Source organism: Oryza glaberrima, chromosome 12 (assembly GCF_000147395.1).
Source record: "Oryza glaberrima chromosome 12, OglaRS2, whole genome shotgun sequence".
NCBI classification, from domain to species: Eukaryota; Viridiplantae; Streptophyta; class Magnoliopsida; order Poales; family Poaceae; genus Oryza; species Oryza glaberrima.
Genome location: NC_068337.1, coordinates 23,966,409 through 23,990,343, shown reverse-complemented (window position 1 = coordinate 23,990,343; position 23,935 = coordinate 23,966,409). Strand labels below are relative to the sequence as shown.

At 43.0% G+C, this 23,935-nt stretch overlaps 2 protein-coding genes and 1 pseudogene across 2 annotated transcripts; 1 reads left to right on the top strand and 2 right to left on the bottom strand.

The window, feature by feature from the left end:
- Nucleotides 1-3: 3 nt before the first annotated feature.
- Nucleotides 4-2,987, bottom strand: LOC127756668 (uncharacterized). Its single transcript, XM_052282028.1, has 9 exons — nucleotides 2,775-2,987; nucleotides 2,459-2,662; nucleotides 2,222-2,357; nucleotides 1,487-1,557; nucleotides 1,350-1,398; nucleotides 1,151-1,221; nucleotides 986-1,071; nucleotides 671-773; nucleotides 4-449 (listed from the first exon to the last, which is right to left on the bottom strand). The coding sequence occupies exons 1-9, from the start codon at nucleotides 2,884-2,886 to the stop codon at nucleotides 343-345; spliced, it is 939 nt and encodes a 312-aa protein (XP_052137988.1). The 5' UTR covers nucleotides 2,887-2,987; the 3' UTR covers nucleotides 4-342.
- Nucleotides 2,988-3,570: 583 nt separating this feature from the next.
- On the bottom strand, nucleotides 3,571-7,657 carry LOC127757721 (protein AMEIOTIC 1 homolog). The gene is made up of 6 exons (XM_052283288.1): nucleotides 6,373-7,657; nucleotides 6,152-6,236; nucleotides 5,538-5,600; nucleotides 5,286-5,348; nucleotides 4,659-4,742; nucleotides 3,571-4,500 (listed from the first exon to the last, which is right to left on the bottom strand). Exons 1-6 carry the CDS (start codon nucleotides 7,431-7,433, stop codon nucleotides 3,958-3,960), a joined length of 1,899 nt encoding a protein of 632 aa, XP_052139248.1. The 5' UTR covers nucleotides 7,434-7,657; the 3' UTR covers nucleotides 3,571-3,957.
- Nucleotides 7,658-16,401: 8,744 nt separating this feature from the next.
- On the top strand, nucleotides 16,402-22,921 carry LOC127756421 (uncharacterized; annotated as a pseudogene).
- The last annotated feature ends 1,014 nt before the right edge of the window (nucleotides 22,922-23,935 follow it).

Sequence of the window (23,935 nt, the reverse complement as noted above, 5' to 3'; positions counted from 1 at the left end):
TGGCATGCATGATATATTGATATGATATTGAAGATGTGCATACATCAAGATTGAGAACTTGGCACACAACAAAAAAAAACACAAACAATGACACAAAAAATGGACAAACCAAAATAATATACATCATGAGTTCTCATAATAACACAAACCAGGGTCCCAAAAACGTTCTCACAGGAGCAGGGCGAAGCTAAAAAAACACTTCCCAGCTCTGAATTGAAGTATCCTTTCAGCAATCCGAGTTTTCAACATATTACATTGTAGGACATGTTCTTTTCTTAAAAAATGGAAAACAAACTTCACACAGTCATTCCAGGTCCCAGCGGTCGGGACCCCCTTGCCTAGCTAGGAGTCGCTCTTGCGTATATTGTAGAAGATCGAGCCATCAATATTCTCCATAGCCAACTGATTCATCCGCAGAAGGATCAACAAGTAGGATCTTCCTTTGCGCCCTAGAAAGAACAACAGAGTAAAACATTTAGTTGTGTCATTGAAGACAAGATCATAACAGGTAATTATACGGGATATCAAGTTTCATAGTTATAGACTTCTGAAGCAGTGAAACAATAATGTATGACCATGCATCAATCGAACAAAAAATAGTAACCCAATGAGAAGCTCTTTATGGGAGCTCGACATTCTTGACATTTAAACCTTAAGGGAACTCACATACCCAATCCAATCTCTCCAACATCATCTTGATTCAATGCAACATTGCCCTGAGTTTTGTCACTGCTGAAGTATGAGTTTAATTTCGATATTGCCTCCTGCAATTCCTGATGCAATAAGGTAGCAGAAAGGTAAGCAATATGGTAAATTTCTTTGAGGTAGTCTCACTAAGACAAAACAGGAAACTCTTGACATTGCAGAATATTCTCCTTTTAGTATTTTCATTTTAAGTAATCTGTACCATGATCTTTTACCATCACCAATAGCTAATATGCAAAAAATAATATGAGAATTCCCACTTAATTGAGGAAAAACAGACCTCCCATGTTGCAAGAGTCTTCATGTACGGAGGTAATTTCTCATACTCCTCCTTGGATGCCTTTATGGCTCCTTGTGCATCATTACCTTAACAAATTCAACAGTGAAAAAAATCAGAATGATCAAAAACCATCTCTTTAGTCAGGAAGACATCGCTGCTGCCCACCTTGACCATTTGTTTCTTTCGGGGGAATCATGGATTCGGCATCATTTACTTTGTTTTCAACATCAGCAACACTGAGAAGCATCACAAGTCATTTTTAGAAACAAAGAAGTAATGAACCTGATAGGTACAAAAGAACACTGAGGAAAAGCAATTGTAGGCTAGTAGCAATACAAAAATAATCTACAATTCCTTTAGATACCTTTCAGGTTTCCTGTAAAGTATCTCTGTGCTTCCAGATAAACCACTGTCTGCAAAATTTAAGCAAATTATCGATGCCAACAAAGAGGTGTACCATGCAAACAGTTGTAACGACGATATTGTTCTAGTGTGACATACCTTGAGAGGACAAGGTAGCTAGACAAGCATCTGAGAAGCCAAGATTCTTTAGTGACATGGAGTTCTCAAATCTTACTGGCGGTCAAGAAAGAACTCAACGCTTCTCATTTTCGTCATATAAAACCACCGAACAAATATATGCAAGCACAAATTTTTAATGCTGAACGGTTGTGGTGAAGAACAGAAGATTGCGGACAAAGACAGCTTACGCTATATAAACTACTAGAATTATAGTTATTGCACCCTTTTGCCAAGAATAAATAAAAGCCCCTCAGACATCAGAATTGTTGGTAATACGGTACTATATTTTTCATATAATCGCGAACAGTGAGCCCCTGGCTCCCTGACCAATCTAATTTATGATGTACTGCGTGTCTCAAATAATGTATGGAAAAATGAAAAAAAGAAGGAAGATTTAATAGAACAGGAGGAACAAATCAACAAATACTCATAGAGTCATAGGCTCATAGCTAATAATGGTGTTGTACACCTGCTACATGAATAAACAGGGGCTAAATGACCAAACCTCCAAATTCAGAATTAGAATTGCAGGTGCACGAACCTACTAAAACTAGCCACAGAATATAAGCTGAATGAACAAGTCCCTATACATTTCGACGTCCTGTATCTAACCATTCCATCAGATCAAGCATACGCAGAAGCGAAAGCAACCAAATCAGAGACTATCCTGAACAGAAAAAGGAAGACAAACAATCAAACCAAACATAAGGATACAATGCATCGTCATCATCCTCCATCTCTCTACTGGACCTCAGCACTGAACTCGTTCCACCAAAGCACCCATTCCCAGCGACCCCGGGAAGCTTCTCGACATCCCAATCTTCCTCCACATCCTCGCTCGCCTCCTCGTCTACAAGAAGCACAGCAAACTTGCAATTCTCAACCAAGAGCTTAAAAAAATTGACACGATCGGGTTCAGAATCTCCCATGGGGGGAGTGAGTTGGTGCTACCGGGTGGCACGTAGCCGAAGGCGACGAGGCGGGACTCGATGGCGTCGGCGTGGCGGGAGAACATGGCGAGCGCCTCGCCGCAGTGGCCGAGGAGCTCCTCGAAGGAGACGGTGCCGAACGCCATCGACTCGAGCCGCGACAGGTCGGCGCCCGCCGCCTCCGACCGCCTTTCCAGCCCCTGCAGGAACCCCCTCGCCGCCGACTCTGCATCACAGGCAGGCGCAGTATCCGATACCCCCACCGCGTGAGCATAGGATCCCCAAACCCTAACGGCGTCGAGAGAAACGCCGGGACGAGAGGTGGTGGTGGTACCAACCGAGATGGATGGGGCGGCGGGAGAGCGCGTCGGAGAGCGCGCGGGAGGAGTCGTCGGCGTGGTTGAGCACGGACGAGAGGGCGGTGCACAGCGACGAGATCTTCGCCTCCATCTCGCGGCGGCGGCGGCGGCGGCGGTGGAGGGCTCGCCGGAGACGGTGGAGAGGGTTTCGGAATGAATCGGCGGGGGATCTTTTTCTTTTTTCAATTTTTTTCGGCTTCGTTCGAATTTCGAGGCGGGCAGTTTCGTGGTTTCCGGCAGGTGGGCCCCGGTCAAAAGTGGGCCGCCTACAGAGAACGCTATAGGCCTCCAGTATTCTTTTGGGCCGAACGTTCTAGCCCAATAAGAAACATTGTGAAAATGAATAAGTCCATTTTACATCCCTCATGTCTTGCTCCCCTCTTGTTTTCCGCGTGAACACTTTTCAAACTGCTAAACGGTGCGTTGCGTTTTTTACAAAAAGTTTCTATACGAAAGTTGTTTAAAAAAAATCATATTGATCACTTTTGAAAAAAAATTAACTAATACTTAATCAATCACATCCTCCCCGGCGAACACAGCATGTTAATTTGGGGCATATGTGGTAGCCCAGACTGCCCAGTTATCAACAATCTTTTTTTAAAAAAAAAAATTGCAAAAACGGCAAAACAACCTTTTCATTCCATGATTCCATCACTTTTTCACATGAAACAGACGAATTCGAAGAGAAATTCCAGATGAAATTTGCGAGGAACTGAAAATTTGAACCACAACATGCACAGTTCACCATCTGAACATTACAAATAGCCCAATCACGAATCACAGAAGCGGTCAATGCATTTCATCACAAACATCAGACAAACTTTCATACTGCGAGAGTGTTTAGCTGTGAAATTAGGATTAGAGAGATCGCTGGAAATGAATGTCTCCCAGAAATCCAAAAAACGCAGACGCAAAGCTGCAAAATCGACCTAAGATCATCAAGCCTGAATTAACCTAACGAAAGAGATCGAACCAAGAAAGCTGTCTAAATTGTAGTTTTAACCCAAGAAAGTATCATCAGTAGTAAATCTAATCTTCTTCTTCTTCTTCTTCTTCTTCTTGCTATCTTCATCTTCTTGCTAAGATCAGTGACTGGTTGGTATAATGGTGAGCCAAAACTTGAGCTGCCGATCGATGAGAGAGATCGCCAGCGATGGGGGTGTCAGTAGGCGGGAGTGGCCAGTGCCAGCTCGGTGCCCACGTCGCCGGCGGCGTCCGCCGTCTTCACCGGCGGCGTCGTGGCGCAGGCCGTGGCGGCGGGCAGCGAGGGGAGCTTCCCGGCGTTGCTGGTGGTGGACGGTGGCGTGGGGAGGCCGCCGGCCATCATGTACTCGTAGAGCTCGTCCATGGTGGCGAAGTTGGCGGCGCCGGCGACGACGGGCGCCGTCGGGGTCAGCGGCGGCGACGGCGGCGCGGCGAGCTCCGGCGAGAACGGCAGGCTCGGCGTCGGCCACTGGAACGCGCCCTGCGGCTTGGAGATGCGCACGCTGCACTTCCTCGATGTTCTCTTCCCGCTGCCACCATTGCTGGTGGTGGTGGTGCCATCGCCGTCGACGTCCGGCTGGTCGTTGGCTGCACCGACGCCGGCGACATCGTCGTCCTTCGCCTCTTTCCCGGCATCGTGTTCTTGCTTTTCATCGTCGTCTTCCCATGGCTCCTTGACATACAGATCAGCTTCTTCTTTTTCCAGCCAGAGCAGTTCCTCCTATGTAAATGATGATATTTTCATGAGTTAATCATCACTGGTTTAATACCACTGCTAATAGGTAATCAAGAAAAATTGTCCAGGGTAAACCATGGAAACTACTGAACCATTCATGGCCTGGTGAATTTACAGAGATAAAATAGTAGTAATTATTGTACCTTTAGAGACAGGAAAGAAGTGGATAAAGCAGTCAGCTGGTGCTCCAGTCTGGTGTTGTTCTCGACCACACTCACAAACTTCTCCTGCAAAATAGACTCAGTATCTATCAAAGCTTCATTGTAAATGCAGATACAAAAATACATTCAGTCCCAAAATGTAGGTTGTATTTCCTTGCAAAAAAAAGTAGGTTGTATTTTAGTTCTGAATGTCTCAAATAAATGCTTCATATTACAACACATGACTGTGACTATGACTTTGTATGAATGCTTTGCAAAACAGACACATAATCTTGTATGAAAGCTTCATTGTAAATGCAGATACAAAATGCTTTCTATGTCCCAAAATATAGGTTGTATTTTGCTTTTGAAGGTCCCAAATTAATGCTTCATATTACATTACAGGACTTTGACAATAATTTTGTATCAGGACATGAATCAAAACAATGAAACTATATAATTCATGAAAGTGTTTTGCAAGACAAATCCCATTAATACTGTTTGCATATATTCAAGCCATTTGCTTTACATGCATAAGTGATCACATTATCAATATATCATCGATTATGTTGATGATTTGAGATGTAAGTAAACATGGTTAGTACAGGTTGAGAAGATTGTTTCAAATACCTTGAGAAACAACAACTCCTCCTTCAGCTCGCCATTTGCGTGTGTTGCATTCTCATACTTCTCCTGAAAATAAACCACAACATTGTTTCAACATGATCAAGTTAATGTAGAGATTGAATATGATTAGAAAAAACTTGGACCAAATCAGATTCAACTTGATAAGCATGACAGCTGTAGTTTAGTATGTTGAAATAGAGCAAAGAGCTACTGAAACTGAAAGCTGATAAATAGTTGTGATTAGTTTCGGTGTACCTCCAAGGACAGAAGCTGCTTTTCCAGATTGCCATTGGCTTTCTCCATACAGGCATACTTCTCCTGCAAATAAGATCATCACATTCATTTATTACCACCCTACTAAAATACTCGTGTAACAAAAGAAGATGCAGTTAGTAAAAAAAAACAAAAGAAGATGCAAACTAGTCATGGAAAGACAAATGCATGAAGAGCAATACTATCACTGTGCTAGTGTTCTTCCAGAGTGCAAATTTAAACTGAAGATAAACAGTGAAAGTAATTTCCTTTTCTCCAGTGTATCAGAAGATTATAACTTGAAATAGAACTAGATTCTCTACCTAAACTGAAAGATGTAACAATGTGACAAGTAAACTCTAAAAGATTGCTGAACTGCAAGTGTGCATTGACATAGGTGACAGACCCACAAATGGGCCATTGCATAGCAAAACCTTGTTATGCAGTTTCCCATCACAACACAAAGATCAAAATTTGGCTTCAGAGTAACTCAAAACACACAAACCAGGGCTAGACATGTGCACACAAATGACTAGTTTAATGAGCGTACTGCATATAAAACCATTTAGTGTGAATCGAGAAAACAAAATGCACATCAAAGTGTGTAGTATGATCACCTGACATGTATTGTAGGATTTCTCAGCCTCAGATTTGATTTCCTTGCCCACTTGACTCACATTGGAAGAGAGGTGATCCATGTGCCTTTCATGCGAAATTCATAGCAACACGAGTCAATTTTACCACAAAAATTAAACAAAGTAGCATATGAATGAATCAGCAATGCAAGAATCAGAAGCAGCAATAGAAGAGAAGGGAAAAAGAGATCAAAAGAGGAGACCTTCTGACGCCGGCGAGCTCCACGGCGAGCTTCTCCACCTGCTTCCTCACCTCCAGCAAGTAGCCCTCCGGCGAGACGGGGTCCCCTGGCTTCCATCCGGGAGGAGGCACCCAGTACGGGTCGGCCACGCCGGCGTTCCGCCGCACGGCGGCGAGCTCGGCGGGCTCGAGCCAGTACTCCAGCCCGCCGCCGGCGTTGTGCCGCCGCCGGAACCGCTCGGCGCCGCCGGGCGCCACCTTGTCGGCGATGTGCCTGAGGAGGTGGTCGAGGAGGCCCGTGTCGCCAATGTGGGCGCGCGCCTCCTCCCGCAGCGCCCCGCGCGGGACGGGCTTCCCGGCGCGCGCGCCGCGGGCGCGCATGATGGCGAGCAGCGACGCCTCCGCGGTGGCGTACCGGGTCGCCTTCCACCGGTCGATCATGCCGCTCGGCGCCGCCACCGCGGCGCCCTCCTCCTCCTCGAGCTGCTCGGCCTTGGGAGCCGAGAGCTTCGTCTCCTCCTCCTCCTCCTTCTTGGGACGCTTGGCGACGCCATGGCCACGGACACGGCCACGGCCACGCTTCCTCCTCCTCCTCCTCTTCTTCTCCTCCGACGTGGTGGGCACCGCCACCTTGTGTTCGACGTTGTCGTCGTCTTCTTCTGCCGCCGCTGCCTCCTCCTTCGGGCTCTCGTTCTTGGCCTTGGCGGAGCTCGCCTCGTCGTCGTCCCGCGCGGCGTCCACGGCGCGCTCGGGAGCGTGGTGGCGCGCGAGGTGGTGGTGCCTCCCGACGTACCGGACCCGCTTCCTGACACCCCACCCGACGCCGCTGCACTGCAGCGTGAGGAGGCACGGCGCCACCGACTCCGCCGCGGGGGACGGCGGCGACGCCGGGACGAGCGCGGGCGACGGCGGCGCGGGCGCGGGCGCGGGCAAGAACGGCTTCTGCTCCTGCTGGGAGAAGTCGTAGAGGCGGGGGGCGGCACCGGCCCAGAAGTCGCCGTCGCCATCGCCGCCGTCGCCCAGGTCCTCGCCTGCGGCGCGGCGACGCATGACGCGCGAGGCGTTGACGGCGGCGGCGGTCATGGCTCACAGGCGACGGCGGCGAGAGAGAGAAGCAGAGAGAGCTGAGAGGAGGAGGAGGAGAGGTGGGTTGGTGATGGCAGCTTTGCTGCTGCAGTGCAGGAGACAGCAATGCAAAGGGAAGAAGAAGAAGAAGAGGAGCAGAGATGAGACAAAAGAGAGCTGCAAAAAAGAAGGATTTTGATTTTGAAGAATCAAGAAAAGAAGAATCTTTTGTGTGTGTGAGAGAGTTGTTGTTTTGTAGGAGTACTCCACTATCTTCTTTGACTGCAAGGAATTAATAGCTTGGTTAATACTATGATCTCAAGCTAATCCTTGAACTGTTAAACAAAGACCATTTGCATGCAGATGCTTTCTACTACTCCAGTGGTTGATCACCATCAGGGATTGATGATATGTTTATCCAGAGGTTGATCACCATCAGGGGCTCTGTGACACAGGTAATGCCAATAAAGCAGTCTTCTGACCACATCATTTTACAAGTTTCCTTCAGCACCTGCAATAGTCTAAGAATATTAATGATGGACTAATTGGAGTACGCCAACACCTGTGTGAGAATGGGATATGCAATGTTTACTTGACGAGGAAGATTTCATGAAAAGCAAATCTGTCTCCCAACCTCCCTCTGGTCTCCAGTCTGCACAAACGACAGACAAACAGGAGCAGCACCTTGACCTACTGCATCTTAAATTTTTATTATTTTCTAAATTTTAAAAATAAATCATCTCAATACTTTCTATGATGACCAAAAGATTTGGGCCCTATTTAGTTCCAAAGTTTTTTTTCCAAACTTTTAACTTTCCATCACATCAAACCTTTCATACACAACTTTTCAATTACATCGTACCAATTTCAACCAAACTTCAGCGTGAACTAAACACCGATAGCCTGGCCCATGGCACGGGGTTTCGATCCAACTGGTGTCCAGCCCGTGCCGGCCCCGCCTGACTATTGGGCCGTGCCTATGTCTCTGCCTCAATACGGTGGGCTAGCCGACACGGCACGACGACACAATCTAGTGATAAAAGAAATTTAGGGAGGCAAAATAGATGAGCCATCTGAAAATAAACCATCTCAATACTTGTTCTTAAATCTGAAACGTTTTAGCCATGCCACCCCACATTACATTGTCATGCTAGTAGTAGCTAGTACGATAATTTTATCTTACCACGTCAATACGGTTAGCGTGGCAAAATAGTTTATTCTGCCACCTTGTTGGTTTTTTCTAAAGAAAATAATTTACCAAAAAAAAAATCTTTCAAATATCCGTGGAGGCGGGTTCTACACGACTAGTTGGCGACGTCTAGCGATGTGGTACATTAGTTCATTTATTTTTGCGAAACTATATGGAGGTGTAAGGGGTTTGCTAGCTCCAAGTGACTATAAGTTGTTGTATTGAAATGCACCCACATACTACTCACAGAGTAATTACTCTTTTGCTACTTACTTTGTGGCACTTCCAACAAATATCTTACATGTTTCTTTAAAACTATTTAACTAGATACTCCATCCATCCCGTTAGGACTAAATGTGCCACATTCTAATACAATGAATCTGGATATAGATATGTCTAGATTCGTAGTACTAGGATGTGTTACATCCAATACTATATTAGTTTTATGGGGCGGAGAGAGTATGTCTGTCGGAGATATGGGCCTGGGGGTATGCGGAGTGAGGGGAATTTACCTTCCCATCCTGCCGCGTGGCCCTACAGCCTGGCCCTACCCCCGCACCTCGCGAATCGCAGAAGCGGCCGGGGGGCCTCGAGGTGCCACGTCATGCCCCTCGGGCCCTCGCGCCGCTTTGCCCCGAGGCCCCTGCCCAACTGCCACGTGGCGGGGGAGCGAGCGGGAGGGGACCCAGGCTGTATCGCTATCAATGCGCGCAGCGCCCCAACTGCCCCTCGCCGCATTAAATGCGGTAAGGGCAGACGTGCGGTGCCGCCTGACTGACGCACGTTAGTCAGGAATGACCGGTCTGTGACCGGCCTGTCGCCGGTCACGTCTGACTGGACGGGCGGCCGTGCCCCCACGTCGCCTCTGTCCCCGGCGGAGTGGAGGTAGGTATGACCCGTCCCATCGGAGCATGATTCGGAGCTCCCTCCACGAGAAGGATGGTCACCACAAGTCTTCACCCATTTATGAGGGAATGACAGGGCTGTCCCCCGTGTCAGGCGGGGGACGGCGCTAGGTCCCGCTCAAGGACGAGCTGCGGCTTAGCTTCCGGGCAAAGGCACGGATCGGGATCCGGTCAAGGTAGGGTGGGTCCCCACCCTGCAGAAGAGTAGGTAGAGACGGTGCATGTGGTATCCCCTTGAGCTATAAAAGGAGGACCTTGCCCACCGAGAAAGGGGACGACTCTCAGCAGACCTGAGCTCTAGGAGAAGAGAAGCAGGAACGCTCTCCGGAGTTTAGGAACCCTTGTAACTCTCAACCTTAATCCCACACACAGGAGTAGGGTATTATGCTCCATAGCGGCCCGAACCTGTATAATCCTCTCGCCCACACGCGATTAGCAACACTCAGGGCAGATACGCGATCTCTAGAGGCGAGCCCTTTCCCCCGGCCGAACTCACAAAAGGGGGGATCTCACGATCTCCCGCTAGAGAGTATCACTCCTCGACAATGTCCATCGTAAGACTTGTAAGCTTGGCCGAGTTCTAACCTTCCACTCTAAACCACAACTTTCTTATTTTCCGTTAGCACACTTTTCAAACTGGTAAACATTATGTTTTGTGCAAAAACTTTCTAGGTAGAAGTTTCTTTTCAAAAATCAAATAAATCTATTGTTCAAGTTTATAAGAATTATTTTTAATTAATTATGTGCTAATAGTTTGTCTCGTTTTGCGTACCACGAACCGCCAAAAATCAAAAGCAAAACGCTGGAATGAATGGGCCCTTATACTATGAGAAGATATTCTTCATAGAAGATATATTTCCTAAGTCGTTTATCTTAAAATAAGATAAATATAAATAAAATTGTTCAAAGCAAATATTTAACCTCTTGCTAGAAGAAACTTCATGGATATTTTCTGGTCGTAGTTGGCTTTGTATGCCACATGGCAATAATCCAATTAGGCTTATACTGTATAAAGTTATAAGGGACACCATATTGGCAACTGAAATTTTAGAGGCCAGAATAAGAAAGAAATCCTAAGGCTCTACAATATATATTAGTGTATGTATATACTAGTTGCTCATGCTTTACTGCGGATGAAAGAAAATATATTAATATTGTCTAGAATAAATAAAATATATTTTTCATGAAATATGTTGATAACCTTTTTGCTATATACAATATTCACCTTAATTTGATATTATATATGTTTATACATTTATATTTAATTATTTCATAATCTTACAAACCTAAAGAATTACTTATTAAAATTCATAATGAGAATAAGCGAGATGATGACACCATCACTAACTTTTATAGTAATATAGTGTGTATATAGTGATTTCTACGTGATATTGTCGCAAACATAAAACTAGCTTTTTACCACACGCATTTATGTTTTGAGGACGAATGTTACATAACTAACTTTTAAATTTCACTTTCTCAGAAAATGTTTTAGAAAGTTTCCCTATTCTAAGCGGTGGTAAGATTTAAAAAAAAGATAGATAGGAAAAAAGAATTGTTTTACTTTAAAAAATTATGCAAAATAGTTACATATTATTGAGAAAAACTTGCGTATTAATAAATAAAGTAGCTGCAAATTAAAATGAAGAAATTAAACAATGGGTTGTCTTTTGATCTAATGTGTTTTGGGTTTCATCTAAAAATATTGGGTTGATATATGTCATTATGTGTCAATCACATAACTATTTCTGTACACGAGCTCCTCAATCACAACTATTTTATATATTAATTGTTGTTTCACCATTTTAGATTGAGAGAGAGTTCTTAATAGCTATGAGTTCCTTAAATTATTTGGAGTATATGTATATGTCGGAGCATTATTCGCTGCTGCTGGATCATTTGTTTGTCAATATCGTAAGAGCTATGATATGTCCGACATTGAATTTGCCAAATCAATTGTGTCTCATCTTTGTTCCTTTGAGGTTAGTGGGCAATAGATTGTTAGTTAACTGCTGATTTAATTTGGTTATTGACCAATATGATTGATTTTATTTGATTTGGTATAGAAAATGATACCAAGAGACGAGAGATACAGTAGAGCTGTGATCATGGAGTTCATTGACTTCATAATTGCAGCTCCTGGAAACAGAAGCAGAAGCTATCGTTCCTAGGGCGCATTGATATAGCTTCTATAGATGATTCTCCTCCCCCACCATCTTCACCGCCAGCAGAGATAGGTGCTTCGGTGCGGAAGCATCTTCGTTTGGATTGGCTAGGTCTTTGTTGTTTGGGATGTACAATTGCTCTTAAAGCTTTCTATCGCAAAGTGTGAATAACTTAGTTATAAAATTCACTATGTTTTGAGGACAAATACATCTTTGAATTCATTATTTAAGGACCATTTGCATGTAGATTGCCTTTTTTTTCTTCAGGTTCTAGCATGATCACCATTTGTATTCAGGCTATATGAACTAGTAATCTATTTTCCTTGAGACGGAAGTGTTAGACTGATTTTGGCATGTATCATGTGATTGGCTATCCTTTCTTATTCTCCCGATATTGTTGTCATGAATCGGTAGAGAGTATATGGAATGGATGATGCCTATATATGTAATACTATGTGATAATACAATTCACGTTGAGTTCCTCCGTCACACAGGAAGATCCATAAAAAGCAAATCTGTCTCCTAGTCTCCCTCCACAAACGACAGACAAACATGGCAAACAACAGATATACAGGAGCACCATACAAGTACGGTACACAAGAGATGAATCATCAATCTTTATTTTTACAACTTCAAAGATTTGTAGTGTTTCTATCATCTCACATCTCTATCTCTACTATTATAAAACTTATAGGTGTTTCTGCCATCATTATTATAAAAATTAAATGTGTTTTTCATTTAGATTTTGAGAAGCGGTAGTTGTAGAATCCGAAAAATGAACTAGGAGCTAGCTAGAAGTTGGATTTCACAGCTTCTCCAGATTCTTACCAATTAGCCTCTCACCAGTTGTTTTTCAGAATTTTAAACTCTCTCAAAGAGGGCTGAAGTGACTAACCAGTTTCGATAGCAATAAAGATCTGGCATTTTTATGTATCTTAAAGGATATTTTGTGGTTTGATGAACAGAATTTACTCATAGATTACCCTTTCTCCTCTTGACTCTCTTGTGCTGATGTTTTCTACAAACGTTCGTCAGTGAGGTATGTGGTTTGTGAACTTGTTGACAAATATATTTCTGCTTCTTAATGGTTACTCCCTCCGTCACAAAATAAGTGCAGTTTTACACTATTCACGTTCAACGTTTGACCGTTCGTCTTATTTGAAATTTTTTTTATTAGTATTTTATTGCTATTAGATGATAAAACATGAATAATACTTTATGTGTGACTAATTTTTTTAATTTTTTTCATTAATTTTTCAAATAAGACGGACGGTCAAATGTTGGACACGAATATCCACGGCTGCACTTGTTTTGGGACGGAGGTAGTAGCTTTTAATCATTTATTAATATTGCCAAAATGAATCTTTCTATCTTAATGGGCTGAAATGGATAAGCACGCATTTTTCTGTAGTTTCAATTTTCGAAATAGTATCATTTGTTGATGTTTAAAGAAAAAAATTTCTTCGGTATTTTAGTACATCATGATTAATGAATACTTCCAGTTCTTGCATCGCTGAACAGTTCTGAAGCTACTACATAAAAAGGATCTCTGACTGACAAGAAGATCCCAACCAACTTTCGTATTTTCTTAAGTGCACTGATTTTTCGCCGGGAAAGGCCGACGGAGGCCATCCGAGTATATTAAGAAGAAATAAAGTTAAAAAAAACACGACAGAAGCTGTCGAGGACGAATGTGCACGAGGCACCTCCAAGAACCACACGCTAACCACACAAACACAAACCATTGAAAAATGGAACCGAGCACCAAAACGAGCCCCGCTAAGCGTGGCCGATCGCCGCCCGGCCTAAAACAACACCACAAATGCGAGACTCCAAAAAACGATGCCCCCAAGGAGGTCACGATATCAAGGACGCCGCCATCGCCCATCTAAGAAAGATGTGGTTTTCACCTAAAGAGAACTCGCCAAGAAAGGGGGAGAGGTACTCACGACAGCGCCCCCAAGAGGGTTACGACACCCGAAGGCGTAGCCGCTGCCGGCCCGGTGATCACCGAGCGAGGCTTTCGCCTGCAAACTTTCAAATAGTTTGTCGCCCATCAACTCAGTAACCACCACACAAGCATTGGCAGCGCATGGCTTCCACCAAGACCGCACCGGCGCCCCTCCGCCGGCCGACTTCCGAACTTGCCGCAGAACCCTGCCGCCAGCTCGCTGCATCCCACCGCTCCTCCCCTGAGAGCTAGCCCAGGCCACCTCCGTCCCGCCACCCGCTGGCCTCCTCGCCATGTTCGGCCAAAGGAGAACCCAGGACTAGACAACGTCGCTTCGGCCGCTTGAGCTTCCCCCGCTGACCAGTAGCCGCCTCAACCCAACCAAAAGTCCCCACAAAGAAGGGGAGGAGCTCAAGAAGGGAGAGGGTGCTGACCGGCAACGAGGAAGACGACGCACCGCCGCCAGCTCCCTTTGCATAGCCGCTTCTCCCATGATGAGCACTGACACCGGACCTGCAACGCTGAATCCAGCTGTCGCTCGAGGTTTCCAGCGCCACCACCGTCAAGCGTTCTAGCCGACCGTCCACTGCGCCTCCTCGTCGCCGGCAGCGGAAGCCAAGGAGCGAGGCGCCGCCGACGCCACCGGCTGCGGCAGCCTCGGGGCGTCCCGCCGCCGTCTGGCAGACATGGCGGCCGCGAGCTGCTCTGGCCAGATCCGCCTACAGCGGCATCCGCGCCGGCGCCCCCACCGCCGCCCAGTCCCGGCTGCCGTGACAGCGACGACGCCCCTCCAGCCGCCGCGGCGACGCCAGCGAAGCTGCCGCCGCAGCCGCTCTGCCGCAGGCCCCGGGCCGCCACGCCCTCGCCGTCACGTTGTCGCGCCACCGTACCGGCCAGATCCAGCCTCAGAGGCGCTGGATCCGTCGCCTCCCCACGCCGGCCTGCCGTCTCCGCCTCCGGCCGCTGAGGTCGCCGTCGTCGGCTATGCCCCATCCTCCCCGCGCTGAGTTGGTAGCCTCCAAGCTTGAAAGGCCTCGCCGCCGCCTTCCCAGCTCGCCGCCGGCTTGCCGCCAGCGAGCTCCGGCGACGGCGAGGAGGAGGAGGGGGCGGGGTTGCGGCGGCGCGGGCGGCTAGGGTTTTCGCCCCCCGAGCCGCCCGCGCGAGAGCGACGTGTGGGGGGAAAAGGTGTTGTAACTAAATCACACCCTCCTTAAGTGCACTGATTATATAGTTCCATTGTATTTGTATCAAATACTGCACAGTTTTGGGTAGAAAATCATGGCACATGTGGTTACCCTGGAATACATGACAAATGCGAAGTAGCAGTCAGCAGACATTTTATTACTTTCATTTGGGACCTCTTTCTTTAACAAGAAGGAAGACAAATATTTTCCTCTGTTCCAGTCATTTGTGGAGTGTGAAAAGTAGGTGAGATGAACACCAAACAATTTGTGATTCTTCAAAATCAATGGGAGCCTGTAGTTTAATATAATGTGCCATGTAATTGTGTGAAACTTAATATGTATGCCTGGACCCAATGCTTGCACATGTTCGTTGCTGTACATGACCGTACAAGTGTACAACGTGAGTAGTTCACCGTTTTTTTTTTTAAGTTAGTTACACATGTCTACTTTAGTTCACTGTTTTATACTTGGAAACTTGGTCAATTTAATTAAAGAGAAGAAAAAAAACTCTTAACAAGATTCCGAGTGTTTATATAATGTTTATGATCATGAAAACTTCAAATGGAGAATGCTTTTTTCGCTGACCAGCCCAATAATATCTAATACTTCAATGTTTACAAGTTTCTCCATTTGAAGTTTATTATCGCTACTTGATAATAAACTTTCAGTACAAGTATATACTATGTTTTGAGATTAGCCTTTAAAATTAAATGGAATGAAATGAATGGGCTATTTTTAATCTGTGGTACCTAATTTGTGTTTAATAGAGTTTTGCTTAAACTATGCTGGCTTGCGGGGCGTGTTCCCATATAGTAGAGTTCATAGACCGTTAACAATATGGATTTGGACAGTTGATCACAGGCTAAATTGCAATGCTACGTTAAAGATCAAGTGCGATTACTGTATCTTGCAGACTAGAGAGAATGACAGCAGAGAACGCCATAAAAGAGTCACTCCCCCTCCTCACTACCCCCCATCAGTCATCCAAGGATGCACTGTCAGGGGCATCAAATATACTGTACAATCCCATAAATTACTGCACCATTCAAGAGCAGCTCATTGTCCTGTAGATAATCTACAGGCTCACCCAAAAACAGTTATATGATTCCAGATATTTGACACGGTGCCTTTCAGAAAACTACTAAACCAGCAGCAGCTAACCGCTTCTCTGCCTGCCTGCCTTGCTTGTCTGATGGACGAGGCATTGAGGCTTCTTAACGGGAGCAGCTCAACCAGATAGAAGAACCCCCCCATTGGTAGTCGTAGAACATCAAAAGTGGCTGCACTTGACTCGATTAGGAGCGCTTGTCTTGCTTCCCAGCTATGGCTTCGAGGTGTTGCATTGCAGCTCGACACGGTGTTTGAATCTCCTGAAAATAAAGACGAAGATAAAAATTAAGTGTTTCATGTAAAATGAAGTGGTAATAACTTGTGATTAATTGAGTTTTAATTATTACAAACTTGAAAAATGGATTAATATGATATTTTAGAGCAACTTTCATATAGAAATTTTTTAACACGAAACACACTGTTTAGCAGTTTGAAAAGCATGCCGCGAGTATCGCAATGAGGGAACCAATGTGGCCTCAGGGATGCCCAATGATTCACAGCCTTCAGAGGAATGCGCCTTGGACTGGGAATTTGAGCTTACGCAGCTGAAGGCAGCATTTAAGCCCATCGACGAAGCCTCCGTTGCCATCCTGAAAGAGGAAATGAGAATGATTTATTTAACACACAAAGGAAGAACCATACCTTCCTCTCCCTCAACCTGTACCTCTAAGACCTTGTTTGGTTACATCTGGATTTAATTCGGGCCGGGAATGAGAAATATAATAAGAAATTTATGATAGATGTAATAAGAGATCGGGATTTATTTCGGGCCAGGAACCAATTTACTCATGATAGGGACAAGAAAACATCCGGATTAGTTACACAACTCTTGACTAGTGGATTGATTCCCGGTCCCTTATTGTCCATATCATGAGTAAATTGGTTCCCGGCCCGAAATAAATCCCGGTCTCTCATTGTATCCACGTAAATTTCTTACTATACTTGTCATTCCTGGTCTGGATTGAATCCGGGTATAACTGAAGAAGGCCTAAAGGAAGAACCATGTGACAAAAAAAAACAAACTAAAAAAACGTTCAAGGTAGAGCAAATTTGTTACTATCCACTAAGGCTTATATATACACCCTATCTCCAAATGATTAAGGCCCTCTTTGTTTAGGTTTAGGTTTATTGGCCTAGACTTTTAAGTCAGCTTATTGGCTTATATGATTTATAAGCCAGTGGATTTAATGTCCTAAGTTTAGTGGTGGAGTCATACATCTATCTCATATAAGCCAAAAAAGCTTCTTCAACCTAGCTTTTGGCTTAATAGTGTTAGAGTGGCTTATGGCTTCAAAAAAGCAAAATAAAAATGCTGCTTATTTGTTTTGGCTTAGACTTATAAGTTGGCTTATAAGCCTAAACAAAGAGGGCCTAATAATGGTTTTTTTTAGCAGTTGCACTAGCAGGTTGGGTATGGATCTCGTTCACAAAATCCCAAGCGAGTATTGGATCTAAGCAGTAAACCGCAGCAGTGCAGTGCCATTGGGCATTAGACCCTAACCATGGCCCCCGCATTTAGCATGAAAAAAAAAAATCAACAACAAGTCCCCGATCCGGCGGCTGGGCGGCCCAGGAGGCGATCTCGACGGCGGGCGAGCGTCGGTGGGCTCGGCGGCGACGGGTCAATCTCGCCGGCTCGGTTGGTTAGCTGGCAAGGCGTCGGCTCACGCTCGAGGAGATCGACTCCGACTGTGCCAGGGACTGTGGCCGGCTTTGGCTGAGTAGAGATTGAGGAGATTACGAGGCTGCCAAAATAAACTTTGCTAAATTTTGGTATGATTTTTTCTATGTATTTACTAAAATTTGGCAATGAACTAAATATAGATATATATTTTTTTGATAACTTTGCCAAATAACAATATGGTTGAAAATGACGTTAAAGTGAACAGCCCCTGCAATTTGGAAATTGTAGTTTGATTTGGTAATTGAGGGATTGAGTCCTATTGTGAATAGGAGTTCTACACCTACTTTGAGTAAGGGATTTTAGGTATAAATAGATGAGGGGTTGAGGCTAGAATATATCGATTTTTGGGAGAGAAAAGTTAGGGTTTATTTCGAGCTTTCAATCCTAGTTCGTGAATTGGGAGAGTAGTGCTTTAGACACATAAACACATATTGATGCAATAAAATTAATCTACTTTTAAAAGTTTCGTCGATACGTGTTTTTCTGGGTCTCGACGGTTTGACCGGAGTACTACTGGCGGTCTAACCGGCAAGATAGTGGCGGTCACACCGGCAGCAGGGAAGCGGTCCAACCGGTGACAAGACGGCGGTCACACCGGTGGCGTGCAAGCGGTCCAACCTGCGGCCACAGGACTACATCGAGATCTCCATTGATTCGAGGGTAACTTTTATTTCCGCTAAAAGTTTTTGGGTTTTGGTTTTCCCTACCATTCACTCCCTCTGGTAGGTTTGTTTGGTTTTGTTCGATCCTACATTTAAAGCCTGATATGTGGGTCCCATATGCTGAGTTAGTTGGTTGGACTAGGTCAAAGTGTCATGTCAGTGAAACCGTCCTCCAAAACCGATGAGGGAGTCAAATTATACCGGTTTTAATAGTTGGAAGAGTCATCCTACCCGGTTTTATGGTTTAGGGGTATGAATTAGATTCGGCATATATTTTTAATAAGGGAATCAAATGGACTGTTTTCCAACTGTGGATACACAAATTCGGGGTAAAAGGAAAACTAAAACTCAACCCCAAATTCCCCATCGCCGCCGACACCTCCGACATCTTGCTCGACACCGACCCCGGAACCCTCGACCGCGCCTTGTTGGACAAGAAGCTCGAGACCTGTAGGTAGATAAACCCTAGCTAGGATTGATTTTGCGGGTGCTTAATTTTGTTCGTGTTGTGATGTACTCCACATTGTTGCGTTATGCAGACAAGAAGGTGTTCCCTAGCTTGGCCATTCTGGGTTGGTACTCCATTGGGGCACTTATGTGACAAACACCGATTTGGAAACCAACCAGGCTGTGAGTATTTATAGCCATGCATTTAATTCAACTATATTTGTCCCACTGCTTAATCTGTCAGACTGTCATTCATATTATGAAGAAATGTTGTTGGTGGTATGTGAGACGTTGAGCAGACAATAATTATGATTTTTTTTATTATTATTGGATGTGTTTGCCATTGTTTTCATTTCATGCCATTATACATTTCACATGCTTATACTTATTACAACATAAGTGACGAAAGTCTTTTAGTGCTTGTGGAAGGTAGGGGACTCCCTCATCATAGTAATATGCTAGACCAGATGGTTGGTAACCACCAATGCAATACCGTAATAATGTAAACATTTTTTTTCCTAAGGTTGCATTCAAAGTTTAACATTGGGGTTAAAATGTTCACTGACTGCTGCAAGAATGAAACTCAAAAATGTTGGTGAGGTTACAGGACATCGGGATATAGTTTTAGCATTAGTTTGAGCTCTTAGAGAATCTGAGTAATATTTGGTTTTAAACTTGTACGTAGAATGATAAGGCTGGTGTAATAGCCAGCAATAATAGATAAGTAGATATGCTATGCTGGGATGTGCAATGTTCTTAAACTTTAAAGCTCTAGCTTGTTTGTGTCGATGGATGAAATGGTTGAAATTTGATTTTAGCTTGAGAATGTATTGGAAATATTTATCAAATGGATGTTTGTGTGATCTGTGCTATACATTTTGATTTTACTCCATGCATTCCCTTATACTATTTTCATCCAGTTGATTGATGTTAGTGGAACAACTTTTTATCTTCAATTCAATCCTGCAATGAATGTTTCCCAGAAGGATCTCCCTGTGACTATTTATGAAAAAGGTATGTGAAGTTTGAAATCATTGAATGTTTCCTACCATGTAAACCACCAAGTTTAGAACTCAACATCTTATTGAATTGTTATGCTCATTAACTTAACTGTTTAGAGCAACAATTGGTAGTTGTTTAGTGATATGAAGATTAACTTTCTTTGTCTCTGCAATTTTTCAAGTGTGCTCTACCAATGGGAGTCCCACCCCATTAATCTTTGTCCAAGGCAAATATAAAACTGAGGTTAGTTTTCTCCCTTGTGTTTGTTTTGTCACAAATATTATGTACTAAAACATAAGCTTCTTTGAAAGACTGTAGAGGAAGAGAGGATACCTGTAGACCATAGTTGCCCTGTAGCTTCTGATGTTAGTGCATCACCTCTTGGAAAAGGGTACGTAAAAAATCTCTTTCCTTCATTTGAGATGACTTAAATCACTTAGAGGTAAATGTGGGGTATACAAAATCACAAACAAAAGAATTAAATGTTGTAACTTTGGTCTTGCACTTGCAGGCAACATACAAAAATTATGCGTCCTTGTGGATTTAAGCTGATGTTATTTGAAACTCCTTTTGGTTTCGCGATGTTTCAAGTTTCACAGGAACTGATTGCACGTCCTAAGGTACTGTACTTGTCCTCCACCATCCTTATGATATGTATTATTCATTATCCTCTACATTTGGGCGCTACACTTATCCCTCATAATCAGGTTTTTTTTTTCCTTAACTCTTTTGCAGGACATATGGGCACGGTTTGCTTATCAAGATGATATTACCAATGTATAGTTAGCTCGAGAATTTACTTTTTTCAATGCTAATATGTTTATTTCTGTTCTCGGTCTCTTAGTTTTTAGGTGTTTTATTTGATTTTTTATATTGTTGGCTATTCCTGTTTGATATTACAGTACATGTTGCATTTGCAAGCATTGCCCACTAGAATTTATTTCAATGCTAATTCAGGGTATAGCTGGATCTAGGCAAGAAAAGTCTAGCCTAGCTTAGCAAGGAGAGCTGTTTGTAATTAGCAAAAAAAAACTTGCTTATGAAGGCAAGCTTGGCTCCAACTGCGAAGACAAACTCGCCTAGGATGGAGAGCCAAATTGGCACCATGTGGGTCAGTTAGGTGATAGGCTAGATAACCAAACAAGGTGCTTTGCTTTTTTAGCCTATAGCCTTTGTGGGCTAGCTTGAGCTTGCTAGGCTAGGCAATGTGATATTATTCTTTTATCTTGTAATTTTTAGGTAGTTTGTTTTAGTTTTTGAACCATTGTTGGGTCTATACTATTTTGTGCTCTTGTACTGTACATGTTGCATTCTAAGCCCATATTTTGATGTGTTTCCCACCACCCTGTTTGCAGGTTATTGTTACCCTGGGCTCCATTCAGATCCATAACAAATCTATTGCTAGGGATATTACTGTTGGTCCTGGTGACGAACTGAAAGAATTTATCCTAAGATTCTGCACTCACAACTACTTGATTGTTCAAGATGTAGAGCTTAAAAATGTTATCGAGAAGAAACTTGTGAGTTGATATTTCTATAACTAGTTGATACCCTCGCGCTTTGCTGCGGGATATGTGAATGAATGCTTATTATATATTATAAAAATGGTAGATATATATATATATATATATATATATATATATATATATATATATATATATATATGTTTAAATAATGTGAATATAATGATTTGATATTGCTTCATATTGAGTTCTAAAAATACAATAAAATTGTAAATGATATGTCATGTTTGTATTATATTTAAAATACTCTAGATAATAATTGCTAGTAAATTATGATGTGGCACACATGTTTAGCTTGAGGAGTTAGTTGGCATCAACTTTATAATAAGATACTCCCTCCTTTAAATAATGATTGCTAGTGGGTGATGATGTGGCACACATGTTTAGCTTTAAGAGTTAGTGGGCACCAACTTTATAATAAGATACTTCTCACATCCACCCAAAATCTCTTATATTTTGGGACGGAGGGGTAGGTTTAATATACCTAATATAACCTATTCTTATAATTTTTCAGAATATCTATTGTTACTGTAATCCTACTGTTGTTGATGAGCTGACATGGGTACTGAACTATGTCCTACATGAGTTGTTACCTCAAGAGCAAATCTTACGTCGTGAATGTTATCTCCCACTAAGCAAGGCATTGGCTAAGCAGATAAAAGAATATGGATTCAAAATCTCGCCACGAGAGGTAAGTTCTCTCTTCTACAATATTGCTTCATTTTGATTGGCATGACTTGGGGTTAGCAAATATCCAAATATTTCAGTGGCGGATCCACATTTGGGGCTTGTTAGTGCGCAAGCCCTAGCTCCATCCCTTTCCTCTAATTAGTGACTAATGACTAATTAATTAGCCATTTGTGTAAGTATAGCAGTACGGCAAAGAAACTAACTGAAGCGTTCATTGTCCAAATTGCGTTGCAAGTGTGAAATATGCTCTGAGTGACCATACAAATTAGTCCATAGATATGTGTGGATATATTAGTATAGCTGTAAATTAAAATGAAGAAATTAAGCAATGGGTTGTTTTTTGATTTAATGTGTTTTGGGTTTCATCTAATAATATTGGTTTGATATAAGTTAGTTTGTGCCAATCACATAACTATTTCTACACACGAGCTCCTCCTCAATCACACAACTATTTTATATATTAATTGTTGTCTCATTATTTCATATTGACAGAGAGTTCCTAAGAGCTATGAGTTTCTTGAATTATTTGGAGTATATGTTTGAGCGTTATTCACGGCTGCTGGATCAATTGTTTGGACAATATCGTAAGAGTTATGATATGTCTCACCTTGATTTTGCTAAATCAATTGCATCTCGTCTTCATACCTCTGAGGTTAGTGGGCAATAAACTGATAGTTAACTAATGATTTAATGTGGTTATTGGCTAATATGATTTATTTTCTTTGATTTGATATAGGAAATGGTACCAAGAGATGAGAGATATAGTAGAGTAGAGATTATGGAGTTCATTGACTTTGTAATTGCAGCACCTAGAAACAGAAGCCAGACGCTATCGTTCCTGGGGCGCATTGAGGCAGCTTCTATTGATGATTCTCCTCCACCGCCTTCACCGCCAACAGAGATGGGTGCTTCAGGGCGGAAGCGTCTTCATTTGATAGCTCTTTGTTGTCTAGGATGTACAATTGCTCTTCAAGCTTTCTACCGCAGAGTGTGAATGATTTCGTTATAAAATTCAATATATTTTGAGGACGAATACATCTTCTTTGACTTGCTTGATTAGTATCAAATTAATCCTTAATCAAAGACCATTTATATGTAGATTGCCTTTTTTTTTCTTCGGGCTCTAGCATTAAATAATTTGGTGCTCCAAAGCATGATCGCCATTTGCATTCAGGCTATAGAACTGGTAATCTGTTTTTCTTGAGATGGAAGATCCATAAAAAGCAAATCTGTCTCCTAATCTCTCTCCACAAATGACAGACAAACAGGACAGACGACATATAAACAAGAGCAGCATACACGTACTGTACACAAGAAATGAATCGTCAATCAATTAAAAGAAAGGGAACCGCGCGAGACTGCTGTGTTGCACACTTGCCCTCCGGTCTCGCACTTCCATTCTATATTTGTGTCATTCCCTTCTAAACGTGTATATACCTATAAAATCAATAAAAAAGGTATATTTTCACAATTTTTTTGTGAAAAGTAGAAGAGATGAACACCAAACAATTTGTGGCTCGTCAAAATCAATGGGAGCATGTAGTTTAATATAATGTGCCATGTAATTGTGTGAAACTTATATGTATGCCTGGACCCAATGCTTGCACATGTTCGTTGCTGTGCATGACCATATAACGTGAGTAATTCACTGTTTTTTTAAAAGTTAGTTACACATGTCTACTTCTGTAATGTAGTTCACCGTTTTATACTTGGAAACTTGGTCAATTTAATTAAAGAGGAGAAAAACTTATAACAAGATTTTGATTGTTTATATAATGTTTGTGATCATGGAAGCTTCAAATGGAGAATGCTTTTCTCGCTGATCAGCCCAATGATATCCAGTAATATTTACAAGTTTCTCCATTTGAAGTTTATTGCTACTTGATAGTAATAAACTTTCAGTTATGTATATACTACGTTATGAGATTAGCCTTTAAAATGAAATGAAATGAAATGAAGGGGCTATTTTTAATCAGTGGTACCTAATTTGTGTTTAATAGAATTTTGC